General features: G+C 50.0%; 1 protein-coding gene across 1 annotated transcript; it reads left to right on the top strand.

Moving 5' to 3' along the window:
- Positions 1-799: 799 nt before the first annotated feature.
- On the top strand, positions 800-5,143 carry LOC308531295 (kallikrein-7-like; the record flags this gene model as incomplete). The annotated part of the gene is made up of 5 exons (XM_081108250.1): positions 800-872; positions 1,329-1,494; positions 1,689-1,936; positions 2,770-2,906; positions 4,988-5,143. The coding sequence occupies 5 exons, from the start codon at positions 800-802 to the stop codon at positions 5,141-5,143; spliced, it is 780 nt and encodes a 259-aa protein (XP_080964376.1).
- Positions 5,144-14,608: the final 9,465 nt, after the last annotated feature.

Raw genomic sequence — 14,608 nt, 5'->3', positions numbered from 1 at the left:
CTTGACTCCTGCTCCTGCCCCTCAGCGCTAGTACCTGGTCACACCCTTCGTAGATGCCACCAGGGAGCTGGGACGTGCTGGAGCCAAGCCCCTGACCTGGCCTCAGGAATGAGGGTGGAGGTAGAGTGCGGGCATATTGGTTTAGCAGCCTCCAGGGTTCCAGATAAGAGCAAATGCGGGTAAGGTGGCCCCAGAGCTGGGTTCGCTGAACTCCAGGACCCTGAGAGTTGGAGTGGGGCGGGTGGCTATAAGAGGGCCGCTCTGCACAGGGCTGGACACAGCTGAATCCCAACCCAGACTGAAGACCAGACCAGACCAGACCAGACCCCTGCAGGTGAGAGGAAATCCCATGTGGGGTGGGGCAGGTGCATCTGGAGGGACAGCTGGCTCTTGCTCTTGAGGGCACAGCAGTAGAGGTCCAGTATCTGGTAGGGAGAAGGAGGGGTTGGAGGTTTGGAGTTTTGGATCTTTTACGTAAAAGGAGCTTGGGACATAGAATTAAAATGAGGGAGGACAGACAGCCCGATCACTAGGTGCATCTGCGTGGAAGGCTGTCTCTGGCCTGAACTTCTGGGTATAGAGGGAGCAGGTGGGTGTAGACTGCAGCTCCTGGGACTGAGGGACGAGGTGGGTGCAGACCGGGCCTCCTGGGTCTGAGTGGGGAGGTGGGGGCTCCTGGGTTTGAGCATAGAGAAGGGACCTGGAGACCAGGAGTCCTGCTTCCTGAACTCTCTGTCTTTCCATCCCCAGCACAGACGGCCCTTCCTCTGTGGCAGCCACAGCGGCTCAGACAGGACACATGGCAGGTCCCCTGCTCCAGCCCCTGCTGCTCCTACTGCTGTCCTTCGCCCTGGGATCTGCTGAAAAAGAAGGTGAGGACCAGCCTGGGAGTCCTGCCCCTGCCCCTAGGCCTCACAGTTCCCCACCTCCCCTCTCCAGGCCCCCTCTCTCCAAGGAGCCCCTGAGTCAGGACCCTCCCCTGCAGCAGCCTCCTCCCATGGAGACACGGCCCCTGGCCTGTGGCCCCACTCTTCCTGCTCCCTCCTGACTCCTGGGTTCTGGATGCCCTCCAGGCTGCTTCCCGCCCTCAGTGTCTCTCTCTTCAGAAGCTGGAGCTGCCGCCAGACCAGCTGCTGCCCTGAAATTCTGAGCGGGCTCCCTCCGTCTCTCTCCATCTCCATCTACAGCTACCTCTGCGCTAGGCTCGGTGTCTGCCTCTGCCCTTCTCCACGTCTCTCTGTCTGTCTCTCTCTCCATCACTGTCTCTGGGCATCCATCTACTGTGGCCTCCGCCTTCTTCGGAGGCCCGCTACCCACGCTTTTTTCAGGTCTCCATCATGCCCAGGATACCGGGGAGAGGATCATTAATGGAGTTCCATGTCCAAGAGGCTCCCATCCCTGGCAGGTGGCCCTGTATGACAACGATGAGTTACATTGTGCTGGCGTGCTGGTCAACCAGCAGTGGGTGCTCACCGTCGCCCACTGCCGCCTGAGGTATGGGACAGGGAGACAGCGCCACTCCATTTCTCTCTCTAGGTCTCTCTCTGGGTCTCTCTCTGGGTCTCTCTCTCTCTCTCTCTCTCTCTCTCTCTCTCTCTCTCTCGGCTTCTATCCTCCTAACTCTGGGTCTATGTACCCTTCTCTCAATCACAGTGGCTCCCTCTGAACGTAACTTTTTTTTTTTTAAGTGAGTATATTGTGCAAATGGGTAGTGATCTTCTGGTTGATGGAAATGTCCAGAGGATCAGGGCCACACAGTACTTCGTCCACCCCCGGTACGACAACAGCAATTATAATCATGACATCATGCTGGTGAAGTTGAGCAGCCCGGCCACGCTCTCGCCCACTGTGAGCACAATCGACCTACCGTCCAGCTGCAAAAACCCTGGGACAAGCTGTACTGTGTCTGGCTGGGGCGTCACCACCGCGGATGCAGGTGAGGCTGCCCATGCGACCCCAGTCACCAAGGTCCCAGCTCCCTTCTTCCTCAGGCCGCAGACAGAGGGTACACACCCAAGGTTCCAGACACTCCAACCCCCAAACACCTCCTTTCTCACACCCTGGAAACCAGACCACCAGGCAGCACCATCAGATCAGGAAGCCTGACCTTTAGACATACGTCCCCACAGGCCTCCATCCCTCAGACCCAGGCGTTTAGAACCCCAGTCACCACCTCACCCAGAGCCAAGTGTTTAGGCTCCCAGCCGCTTCCACCCTCAGACCCAGGAGTCTGGGCCTTCAGGCGCCATCTCCCTCAGATGAAAGGAGACCTGGTCCCCAGCCCACTCTACCCAGGAGGTGTCCCTCAATGCCAGCACCTCGTCCCTCCCTTGGTAGCTGCCACCAGGGAGGTTGGGGCTGGAACGTGCGGGGTCCAACCCCCTTATCTGGCCTCAGGAATGAGGAGGGAGGTAGAGTGCGGGCACCTGGCTTTAGCTGCCTCCGGGGTTCCGGATAAGAGCAAATGCAGGGAAGGTAACCCCAGATCCGGGTTCAGCTGGACTCCAGGACCCTGAGAGTTGGAGCGGGGTGGGTGTGCTATAAGAGGGCCACTCTGCACAGTAAGTTCAAACCCAGGAATTCAGACACAGGTCCCTTCCTTCCGAAGACCCAGAAGTCCAAGAAATAGGACCCTTTTCATAACCATTGTATTGGGTCACCCAGCTCCTCCTCCTTCCATGTCCAGGGTCCCCATTCTATTACACCCGCACCCACAGGTCCACAGGACCCAGACTCTGACTGTCCCCCCCCCCCCAACTTCTCCTGCAGCAACAAATCCATCAGAGCTCATGTGCTCGAATGTCAACATCATCTCCTACCAGGAATGCCAGCAGTCTTACCGGGACCTGTTGAAAAAATACATGCTCTGTACAGTTCCCCCCGATGGGCTCTCAAACAGCTGCAGAGTGAGTCCCCTCCTCCCCTGTGTCACCCTCCATCCAGTGTCCCGGGGCCTGACCCTGGTGCTGAGCCTTCCCTCACACCTTACCAGCCCCACTTTCCTGGCTCTGTCTACTCAGTTCTCTGCCCGGGTCAGGGTGGGAGACCCCGGGGGCCTCGGCGGCCTTGGAGACAGGCACAAAGCTGAAGGATAGCAACTGGGGGTGGGAATGGGGCTGGGACTATGGGGAGGGCAGTGAGGTACTGGCTATGAGCACAAGCTTTAAGGGCACAACAAAAGCTCAGTGAGCAGGAAATATCATATTCCAAAGAAATATTTAAAAAATAATCCATGATGAGCAAAGCATCAGAATTTTCAACAACAAAAAAGCAACCAGAATGGGCGGGATTTTCCATTGGCTTCAGACTTCTATGTGATTCAGAACAGCAGTGTAATGACCCCGTCTTTGTCTAAAACTGGAATACCACCCTAGCCGGTTTTGCTCAGTTGGTCCATCAGAGGCCTGCGGACTGAAGGGTGCCAGGTTCGATTCCAGTCAAGGGCACATGCCCAGGTAGCAGGCTCAACCCCATTGGGGCCATGTAGGAGGCAGCCAATCAATGATTCTCTCTCATCAATGATGTTTCCATCTCTCTCTCCCTCTCCCTTCCTCTCTGAAATAAAGAAAAAATTAAAAAAAAAAACCACACACACTCACACACAAACTGGAAAGCAGGTTCCTCATGGATTTTTTTTCATATTAAATTTATTTTTAAAATATGCCTTAAAATGTTTGTTGCAGTCACTGCGATGTGCCTGAGGCTCATGCCCTGCTTCTATGCCTGTGTCTCTGGTTCTAATTCTGAAGAAAGAAGGAGCCTCTCCTCTTTGTTCTCCCTCCTCATCTCTGTAGCCTCCTCTCTGACTCTCAGAACCCTCTCCCCTCATCTCTCCTCACACCTCACTTCTTTTTATTTCTAATATTTTTATTGACTGCAGAGAGGAAGCGGGAGGGAGAGAGAGAAACAACATGATGAGAGAGAATCACTGATTGACTGGCTCCTGCACGCCCTGCACTGGGGATCAAGCCTGCAACCCAGGCATGTGCCCTTGGCCAGAATCAAACCTGGGACCCTTCTGTCCGCAGGCCGATGCTCTATCCAGTGAGCCAAACCGACTAGGTCCTCACACCTCGTTTCATTTTCTAATTCCCTCTGAGTTCTGTGTTGTAATCTCTCTCTCCCTCCCTCCCTCTCTCTCCCTCCCTCCTTTCCTGTCTTTCCCACCCTCTCTGCCTCTCTCTCTCTGGCCTCTGTCAATTTTTTTTATTTTCTCCATCTCTGCCTCATTCCCTACCCCCAAAATTCTGCTTCTCTGTCTCATTCATCCTTCCCTTTCCTCTTCCCTCCATCCTTCTCTCCCTCTCTTTCATCCTTTGCTTCTTGAACCCCCACTATCTTTGCTCAAATCTGCACTCTTAGCTTTCTGGGTGGTGAAATGGTATGTGTTAGGAAGAGAGGTGATGGGACAAGGTTAAATGTGCTAAAAATTGGGGGTTCCCCCTGGTCCCCCACTGAGGACCTGATTCATAATTCTGCAAACTGTGCCAGGACAGAGTCGCAAACTAGGGACAGTCCAGGACTTGGTTTAACATACTCGCTTTTCTTAAACTTCCTATATTTGAACCTGGTGATCCAAACTTTTATTTTGCACTACAGCCTGTAAATTAAGGCATTGGTCCCGCCCCTGGTTTCCAGGACTACACTGTTCCCCATCCCTGGTGAAGGCAATGTATGGGCTTCCCTGGAGGTAATACTTCCTCTCCCAGGGGCTTGACAAAAAAATGTGGCTCTGACATCTGGAAGCCCCGCCCCCTCGCTGTTATTGACTAGGGGTCAAGCCATGTCTTCCAAAAACCGGGTTGGTCCTCTCCTTGATAGCATTCATTCCTGCTCTGCCATTGGTCTGCAGGGACAATGGGTCTCTTTCCAGTGGCCAGGTGGTAGGCTGTGTTCTGTCAGCATAAAGGCCTGAGAAGCCTGGTGTCTGTGGGACCTCATTGCTGGTTATTTTAAAATCAAAGCTAATCTGCTCTCTCCCCTTCAGGGTGACTCCGGAAATCCGCTGATTTGCGAAGGTTCCCTGCAAGGCCTGGTGTCCTCCGGCTATTTCCCTTGTAACCTGCCCTTTGCACCAGTGGTATACACTCGCCTATGCATGTACCGCAAATGGGTGTATAAAACCATGAAAGCCAATTCCTAATCTCTGCATGCTTTCATCCTCCATCCCTATGCCCTGAACAGGGCCTTCCCAGAAATAAAGACATCCCTGACTTGCAGCCGTATTTGACTTTATTATTTTCAAAGTCACATGAAACCGTCAACATTCTAATAAAAATTTGCAAAAACCTATGAGTTAAACATAAAACACAAAAACGTCAGTGCTGGTGAAGATGCGGGGAGACCCCGGCCATGGTCTCAGGGGAAATGGAGAACAATTTTTATGACACAAGGTTAGGCAAGGTGAGTCCGCAGTCTCATTCATCGCTTTTGACCTAGGAATTGTGGTAAATCCAAAACGTGGGCAAGGTTTGAATTCATCACAACACTGTGGGGAGCCGGCACGGCCATGGCATCCTCAGCCCTAGGGCACCTTATGTGCCATGCCAGCTCAGCCTGGGTCAGTGGCCCTGAGTGGGTGTGATGAAAGGCTTAGAAAAGACAGACAAGAGAATGAAAGCTGGGTTTCGGTGGGATGCTGCCCTCTCGGGTGCTGAGAGACAGCATCAGTGCCTACATACCGTGTCTTTATTTTATAGCAGATGCCACGAGGCAATGTAAGGGCGTGGTCAAGATGTTTACAACATTCTCATGGGTTTCAATCCCACTCCACTACATGCACCTGAACTCTATCAAGCCCACATCACTCAGGCACGTGGGGCCACGTGTTCGGACCATAGGTTCAAGCTCACAACTACTCCTGTTGGCTCTAATTGTGCTGGGAGGGCCCTGCCATCCAAGCTGGGACTTGCACGTGGCCATGAGAGGACTGTGCCCTCTCCTCAGTCCAAGGCCTGAACGTGTGCAGACACTGTATCTGCGTCCCACACAACACTATCTGTCATAGCAAAACAGTGGAAATGCGGAACCTCTCCAGAATTATCCCATGGCTCATGTCAACAACAAACGGATGTAGGCCAGGAGACTAATGACGCTGTTCAGGATAATAATTATGCAGAACTGTGAGTGTCACATCAGAATGCATATGCTGTCTGTTGTTAAATGCAAAAAAAAAAAAAAAAGAAACAAAAATCATATATGTGTGCAATCGTCACCGTGTAAAAAGAAATAGTCACAGAATAAGACCATGTACCAAACTGCTTGTGGACGGAGTCCTGGGTGCCTCTTTCCTTCTGTGTCCCTTTCTGTGCCCGTGCACCTCTACAACCTGAGCAATATGGTGGGGACCTCTGAGGAGCCATGGTTGGGGAGAGGAGACCTTCACAGAGGGAGGTGGGAAAGGAAAATGAAACCGATTTTGGAATCTCACCCTGCCTCCTGCTCCCACTGACACAGTGGCATGTTCCTCTACATTTTCCAGCCCTCAGTTTGTTAGGGAGAGAGAGAGAGAGAGAGAGAGAGAGAGAGAGAGAGAGAGGGAAAGAAGAAGGAGAAGAAGAAGAAGAAGAAGAAGAAGAAGAAGAAGAAGAAGAAGAAGAAGAAAATGAAGGAGGAGGAGGAGGAAGAGGAGGAACGGAAAACAGTAATGCCTACTTCACAAGTGTGCAAAGAGATGTGTGAGTGGTTCTGAGCATGTCACAGATGAAAAACGAGGAGAGAGGGAGCAGGTTTTCAGAAAAGATGGCGCTGGAATGTAGACAGGACACCGGAGTCCATCGAGGCCCTGCCACACTTGAGCACCCAGAGTTTGGAGGAACAGAGAACAGTGGGAGCTAAAGCAGGGGTAGGTGGACTCCTATCCTCCATGTGTGCCTGGAAGGGGCCTCCAGAGGAGAGGAGGGAAGAGTCCCCTGTGTCTCAGAGCCTGGCAAGATCAGCAGGTTCTGGTACCCTGGGCTCCCTGGGCAATCACCACAGACCCTGCTGACTGAGGGTCTTCTCCAACCAGCTGTGATAGGCAGTTAGGCAGACATGAGCAGAGCAAGGACAATAAGCCGGGCACAGAAGGTCACCAGGGCTGACAGCCCAGGTGCCTAGCAAGAGGCAAAATTGGGAAAACAAGGACCTCCCCCTCAGGATAACCCACCCTCAGGTCAGCCAGCATATGGCTGGTCATGTAGTTTTCCTCCCTGGGGATAACATCTAAGCCTCAGCTGTATTTCAGTTCCAGGCCCAGACAAACAGCAAAACTCAGACAAGTGATGTCATGGCTACCTCAGGACACCCTGCCCTGGCACTGACCAATCAGTGGAGACCACGACCCTGAAAGAACGCACCTGGAAAGCTGATGAATATTTTATTGAGACCCTCCCCTGAGACCTCCCAGAAGATTCCCACCTAAAAGAGGGAGAAAAGTCCCCTCCCTTCTGGGGAGCACGTCCCAGACATTCCCTCTCCCATCTTCTTCCCCTACAGGCGTGACTCTCCTAAATTCTAAGGGTTCCGATGAGAATGGCAACCAGGGGAGCAATGGGCAGTGGCAGGCTAACCCTCTGAGCCTGTCGCCAAGGCCCCCTTTTCCCTGACTTCCCAGTGAGCCAGAGCGGCCCAGCCTGGGCTCTCCTATCACCTCCATGTTGTGCCCTTCCTTATGTCGCTGTCCTCGCTAGGCTTTTTTTGAGGCCAACAAATCCTTTGCTTGCTGTGCTGCACGTTGTCTCTTGATTAAATACTTTCCTTCAAGAAGCTAAGAACAGAGGTCTCCGCATCTCCCAGGTCACAGAAAAAGTGAAAGCAAACGCTATCTCATTAGGTTATTGTTGGCATTTTTTTAAAAACCATATTTTATTGACTTTTCACAGAGAGGAAGGGAGAGGAAATGAGAGTTAGAAACATCGATGAGGAGAGAAACCAAGATGGTGGCATAGGTAAACACCAGAGATTGCTGCCTCGCACAACCACTTCAAAAATACAACTAAAAGACAGAACGGACATCACCCAGAACCACAGGAAGGCTGGCTAAGGGGAAATTCTACAACTAGGAGGAAAGAGAAAAGCATACCGAGACTCAGAGGAGGTGCAGTGCGGAAAAATACAAAGGTGCGGATGTGCGTGCGGAGCGGGCTGGCGGCTGAGGGCACGGTTGTCTGTTTCAATCGGGAGGGAGTCTCAGGCTCTGAGCTCCAGTTTTGGGCAAGTCTCTGGGGACCCAGACTCAAACGGGAGAAGCGGGACTGTCTGGCATCGGTCGGAACTCGAGGCCAGCTTTCTCTCCAAGGTTTGCAGCGGTTGCTGTGACTCTGAGAGGCAGGGACTCTGAGAGGCAGAGCCTCTGGGGAAGGGACTGAGAGCAGCCATAACTGCTCGCTCCACCCACTCTGTTGATCCTCTTGGACCTGCCCTTCCCAAGCCTTGCACAGAGGTATTTGCGGGATAGCCTCAGGCAAAGGCTAGATTACCACCTCCCTAGAGGACAGAAGTTCTCCCACTGCAGACACAGCTGATTCTCACAGCCAGTTGGCCTGCAGGTCAAATCCCCCCCAGTATTACCTACAACAATCAAGGCTTAACTACAAAAAGACTGCGCACAAAGACCACAAGGGAGTGCACCTAGAAAGATAAAAAATGCGGAGACAAAGAAACAGGATACAAATGACAGAAATGGAGGATATAGAGTTCAAAACCACAATTTTAAGGTCTCTCAAGAACTGTCTAGAAGCCGCCGATAAATTTAGTAAGGCCCTCGAAAAGACTGGTGAGACTGCCGATAAATTTAGTGAGGCCCTCGAAGACTGGTGGGACCGCCGATAAATATAGTGAGATCCTCAAGAAATCTAATGAGACCCTCGATGTTGTGATAAAGAACCAATTAGAAATTAAGCATACACTGACTGAAATAAAGAATATTATACAGACTCCCAACAGCAGACCAGAGGAGCGCAAGAATCAAGTCAAAGATTTGAAATGCGAAGAAGCAAAAAACACCCAACTGGAAAAGCAAAATGAAAAAAGAATCCGAAAATACGAAGATAGTGTAAGGAGCCTCTGGGACAGCTTCAAGCGTACCAACATCAGAATTATAGGGGTGCCAGAAGATGAGAGACAGCAAGATATTGAAAACCTATTGAAGAAATCATGACAGAAAACTTCCCCTACCTGGTGAAAGAAATAGACTTACAAGTCCAGGAAGCACAGAGAACCCCAAACAAAAGGAATCCAAAGAGGACCACACCAAGACACATCATAATTAAAATGCCAAGAGCAAAAGACAAAGAGAGAATCTTAAAAGCAGCAAGAGAAAGTGAAAGGGCGAGGACTACGCCCTCCAACTTACCCTGGGTCCTCCATTTTTGGGCAGAGCCATGTGCTCGGCAAGGCTTCTTCCTGGAAGCCCAAGCCTCTGCTAGCCACACCCAGGATTTCTCTGGACTAACCAATGATAATCAAGGGAAGTGCACACCATCAATATGAGCACATCCTGTGTAACAAGACAACGACTTGCACCTGGCCAACTGGTGGGGCCCACAGTCCCCTCTTCTGCCCTTACTCCACCCCTCTATAAAACTCCTCTTCACATCGGGCTAGGTCTCTCTCTGCCACCTGCTGCTGTGTCAGTAAGGAGGGCAGGCGAGCCAGACCCGGATTTGAATGAAAGACTCTTTGCTTTTGCATTGGACTCGCTGGCTCCCTGATAGGCTCTTGGAATCTTGAAATCTGGGCATAACAAAAGAAACTCAGTTACCTACAAGGGAATACCCATACGACTGTCAGCTGATTTCTCAACAGAAACTTTGCAGGCCAGAAGGGAGTGGCAAGAAATATTCAAAGTGATGAATGCCAAGAACCTACAACCAAGATTACTTTATCCAGCAAAGCTATCATTCAGAATTGAAGGTCAGATAAAGAGCTTCACAGATAAGGAAAAGCTAAAGGAGTTCATCACCACCAAACCAGTATTATATGAAATGCTGAAAGGTAATCTTTAAGAAAAGGAAGAAGAAGAAAAAGGTAAAGATACACATTATGAACAACAAATACGCATCTATCAACAAGTGAATCTAAGAATCAAGTGAATTGCCGAAACCGGTTTGGCTCAGTGGATAGAGGGTCGGCCTGCGGACTGAAAGGTCCCAGGTTCGATTCCGGTCAAGGGCATGTATCTGGGTTGCAGGCACATCCCCAGTAGGAGATGTGCAGGAGGCAGCTGATCGATGTTTCTCTCTCATCGATGTTTCTAACTTTCTATCTCTCGCCCTTCCTCTGTGAAAAATCAATAAAATATATTTTAAAAAAAAAAGAATCAAGTGAATAAATAATCTGATGAACAGAATGAACTGGTGATTATAATAGAATCAGGGACATAGAAAGGGAATGGACTGACTATTCTTGGGGGGGAAATGGGTGTGGGAGATGCGGGAAGAGACTGGACAAAAATCGTGCACCTATGGATGAGGACAGTGGGTGGGGAGTGAGGGCTGAGGGTGGGTGTGAACTGGGAGGAGGAGAGATATGGGGGGAAAAAAGAGGAACAAATGTAATAATCTGAACAATAAAGATTTAATTTTAAAAAAAAGAGAGAGAGAGGAAAAAAAAAAAAGAAACATCAATGAGAGAGAAACATGGATCAGCTGCCTCCTGCACACCCCTTACTGGGAATGTGCCCACAAGCAAGGTACATGCCCTTGACCAGGATCGAACCTGGGAACTTTCAGTCCACAGGCCAAAACTCTATCCACTGAGCCAAACCGGTCAGGGCTATGAGTGCCTATCTTTCTGCAGCCGCATTCGAGGTGGGGAAATAGACAATGCACAAATGCATAGAAAACAAACTGTGATACAGAGTTGAAATGGGAATTTTAGGGGTAAAATAGGACGGATTTATGAAATTTTAGAATTTTTTAAAATGAAGGGGACCATGGAGGAAGCACAGGGCTGCAGAGAAGCAGAAGGTATATTTCCATAGAATTAGGGAGCTGGGAACAGAAAAAGGTGTATATTTACAAAATAAAGGGAAGGAAGCCCTTCATCCAGGAGGAGAAGAAGAAAGCCCAAAGGGAATAGGAAAACAATAGGGAAGGAGGGGGAGAGAACCTCACATGTCCCATGTGAGACTCCACCTTTGAGCCCAGGAGTTACTATAGTAACCAGTCTAAGGGTCTAGTGATCAATCAGAGGGGACATCAAGGCATCAGGATCTGCAGCCTTTATAAGCCATAGGGAAAAGGAACTCAGTGGGACCCTTTCCTTCTCCCCACATGGGAGTCCATTCTGTGGGACTATTTTTCTCTCCCCACTTGGGAATCTACTTATTCTTCAAAAAATCTCCACCTTTGCTATACGACTTTCTGTCCGTGGGTTCATTCTTCGATTCCGTGAGACAAAGAATCCGGGTTCCAGTCAAAAAATTCTGTTTCAGAGTTAAGTGCTATAATGAAATATCAGGGATGGCAAGAAGAGCTACCCCTGGAGACTGGGAAAGGCTTGTTGGGTAATTAGGATTCCACATGGAGATTCAGCTTGGATTAGATTTGGAATGGATGGTTTGGGATCCAATTCTAGACTTGCACTAAAATCGTTACATGATGTCAAGGTCTACCTAAAAAGACTCTGGCAGTGGGAGCAACAACAACACAGAAACTAAACCAGGAAGGAAACCTGCAGGTGACATGAGATGAAGGGACTCCACGGAGCATTAACTCACCAGCTCAGCAACTGCATCAAAGACACTGCCCATCACCATCACTTTCTCTCCATTTGTCCATCCCCAGAGCTATGGCTCTGTTCCCCGGGCACGTCCCTCCCCAGTTCAAGGAAGGCTGCCTCCCTTCCAAAATTTACAACCAGAAGGGACCCTGTCTAACAGACTTGAGGAGAACTCTTCTCCTGCCTCACTTTGGGAAGAGGAGAGCAGTTCCCTGAAGTGACCCGGGGGTCTTCCCCCTCACTCCTCATTAGCCAACATTGTATCACATGTTTATTTTTAAACCAATCCCTGGACAGAAGACATTCCCCTTCCATGCCTAAGCCCGACCCCCCCTTGGTGCAGTAAAGTTCATTTGTGGTCACATGAGCACAGCAGGTTGTCCAAACTAAATCAAGGTTCTGACAAATGGCAGAAGGAGTGCATGCTGGGTAGGGAACACCAATGTCTATGATGGGTCAACTTGTGGGACCGAGGTAGAATTGGATTAAAGATCTGAATTGAGATAACACATGGACTCACACTAAGGAATGAAGCATATTTGGGGGTCTGAGTTAAAAGTGAGGGTCAATTCCACTGTTAGGGATCAGCCGTCTAGTAGTCATCTGACAATGGTTCCTGTGTTACTCCATGAAAATGCCAAAGTCCTACCTTGGTCCTCAATCCCCGTGTCTTCCAAATCCTGTGAAACCTCTGAACCCATCACACACCCTTGTCCCTCTGATTCATTCAGCTCCAATAAAAAAGTCTTCGCTGCTAGAAAATTCTAGGCCTCCCTCCTCTTCTCACCTGCCCATCACTCTGCCCAAGACTCACAGCTCCCGAGTAGCTACATGAATCTGTTAGGTCGGAGAGAGCCCAGGTTCGGATGCGTGCAGGCATGTGATGAGATAATGAACTTCCCCTGGAATTTCTCACAGATCAACGTGCCAGACACAGATACCAGCTTCTTCTCCCTGAATTCACATACCCCCACACAGATAAGATAAGAACTTCGTCCTGAATATTCCGCCCACTCCCCTGCAGCTGAGACTTTCTCAGTTGAATGTCATGATGATCCCTGCGGTGCAGACTTCCTCAGTTCAGGCCCCCCGCGCCCCCCCCTCACCAAACACCTGAATAAAAAGATCCCCCTCCCTCCCTGGAGGCGCGACATTCACTGGCCCCACCTTTTGGGTCAGTGGGTCTCGCCCGAGAACGCAAATAAACTTCTCCTTTTTCTTTCTGATTCACTCGGTTCTCTTGGTTCTCTTCGCCGCTTTTCTGGGCCACCTCACAGAATCCATCTACCACCTCCTAGAAGATTTTGTTTGAATGTCCTCTTCACCTGGGGTCTTTCCAACCACCTTTCCCAACATTATAACTGTAGGGGTTGCTGAGATCAAAGGGAACTAATAATCCCCTAGGCCTCCTCAGGTCTTATTTTTCTCCATAGCACTCACTGCCACATAAAAAAAAACACCTATAAATGCAAAGTTCTTGCCCTGACAGGTTTGGCTCAGTGGATGGAGCGTCGGCCTGCGGACTGAAGGGTCTCAGGTTCGGTTCCTGCTAGGGGCATGTGCCTTGGTTGCGGGCGCATCCACAGTGGGAGGTGTGCAGGAGGCGGCTGGTCGATGTTTCTCTCTCATCGATGTTTCTGGCTCTCTGTCCCTCTCCCTTCCTCTCTGTAAAAGGTCAATAAAATATATTTAAAAAAAAAATGCGAAGTTCTTATTTCCTTATTTAAAGTCTCCACCCAATGAATGAGGGGCTTTGTGACTGAATTTTGCTGTTTTGAGGAAGGTGTGCCATCAGAGGCCAGAACAGGTTCTGTCTCACAGTCAATGCTGGGTAGATACTTCAGGAATGAATACAATGAGGAAAGATGAAAATGCAAAGAAATTCATCCCCCCATCATTGTAATGAAAGCGATTCAAAGGCACTTCAATGTTGAAGAGTGACATAAGTCAGAAGACAGCCATAGTGTAGAATAAAGGTAGCAGTAATCATTCTAAGAGAGGAAATTGTCCAAGACTTTTTAAATTTATTTTTAATTTGTTTGTTGTTGTTGTTAATTCTCACCCAAGGATATTTTTTCATTAATTTTTTGGAAGAGTAGAAGAGAGAGGGAAAGACAGAAACATCGATGTGAGAGAGACACTTTGATTGGTGTCTCTTGCAGGAGCCCCAATCAGGACCCAGGCTGGGGAGGATGCTGCAACCAATGTACATGCCCTTAACTAGAATTAAACGCAGGGCCCGTTGGTCTGCTGGCCAAAACGCTATCCACTGAGCAGCTAGGGCTCTTTAAGACTTCTTATAGAGTAAATAAAATGTCCCATTAGGTAATGTACAGACTTTTTTGTTAGAAATTCATACGATGTATGGATATCAAAGTATAATAAGTGAAAAACAGTGCATATTTAGTAGGTGGAGTTAGGAAAACCTTCCTTTAGATCCATACCCCAATATTAGGGTTGGGTTCAGGCTCACAGACACGTCTGGGATTCAGCCTGACAAGTTCCCACAAGCTGCTCAGAGTCACAGGATAAGGTCTAGGCCACCGCTGAGAGGGACTGAGGGCAAGAAAAGTGGCCACAGTGGAGGACCCAGGGCACAGTCCATCCTTGACTCCTGGACCTGCCCCTCAGCGCCAGTACCTGGTCACACCCTTCGTAGCTGCCGGGGGGATGGTGGACCTGGGACGTGCTGGGGCCAAGCCCCTGACCTGGCCTCAGGAATGTGGGTGGAGGTAGAGTGCGGGCATATGGGTTTAGCTGCCTCCAGGTTCCAGATAAGAGCAAATGCGGGTAAGGTGACCCCAGGGCTGGGTTCGCTGAACTCCAGGACCCTGAGAGTTGGAGTGGGGAGGGTGGCTATAAGAGGACCACTCTGCACAGGGCCGGACACGGTTGAATCCCAACC

The sequence above is a fragment of the Myotis nattereri genome (assembly GCF_964212035.1).
Source record: "Myotis nattereri genome assembly, chromosome: 15".
Classification (NCBI taxonomy): domain Eukaryota; kingdom Metazoa; phylum Chordata; class Mammalia; order Chiroptera; family Vespertilionidae; genus Myotis; species Myotis nattereri.
Note: the sequence above shows the minus strand (reverse complement) of the source record. Positions and strands in the feature narration are given on the sequence as shown.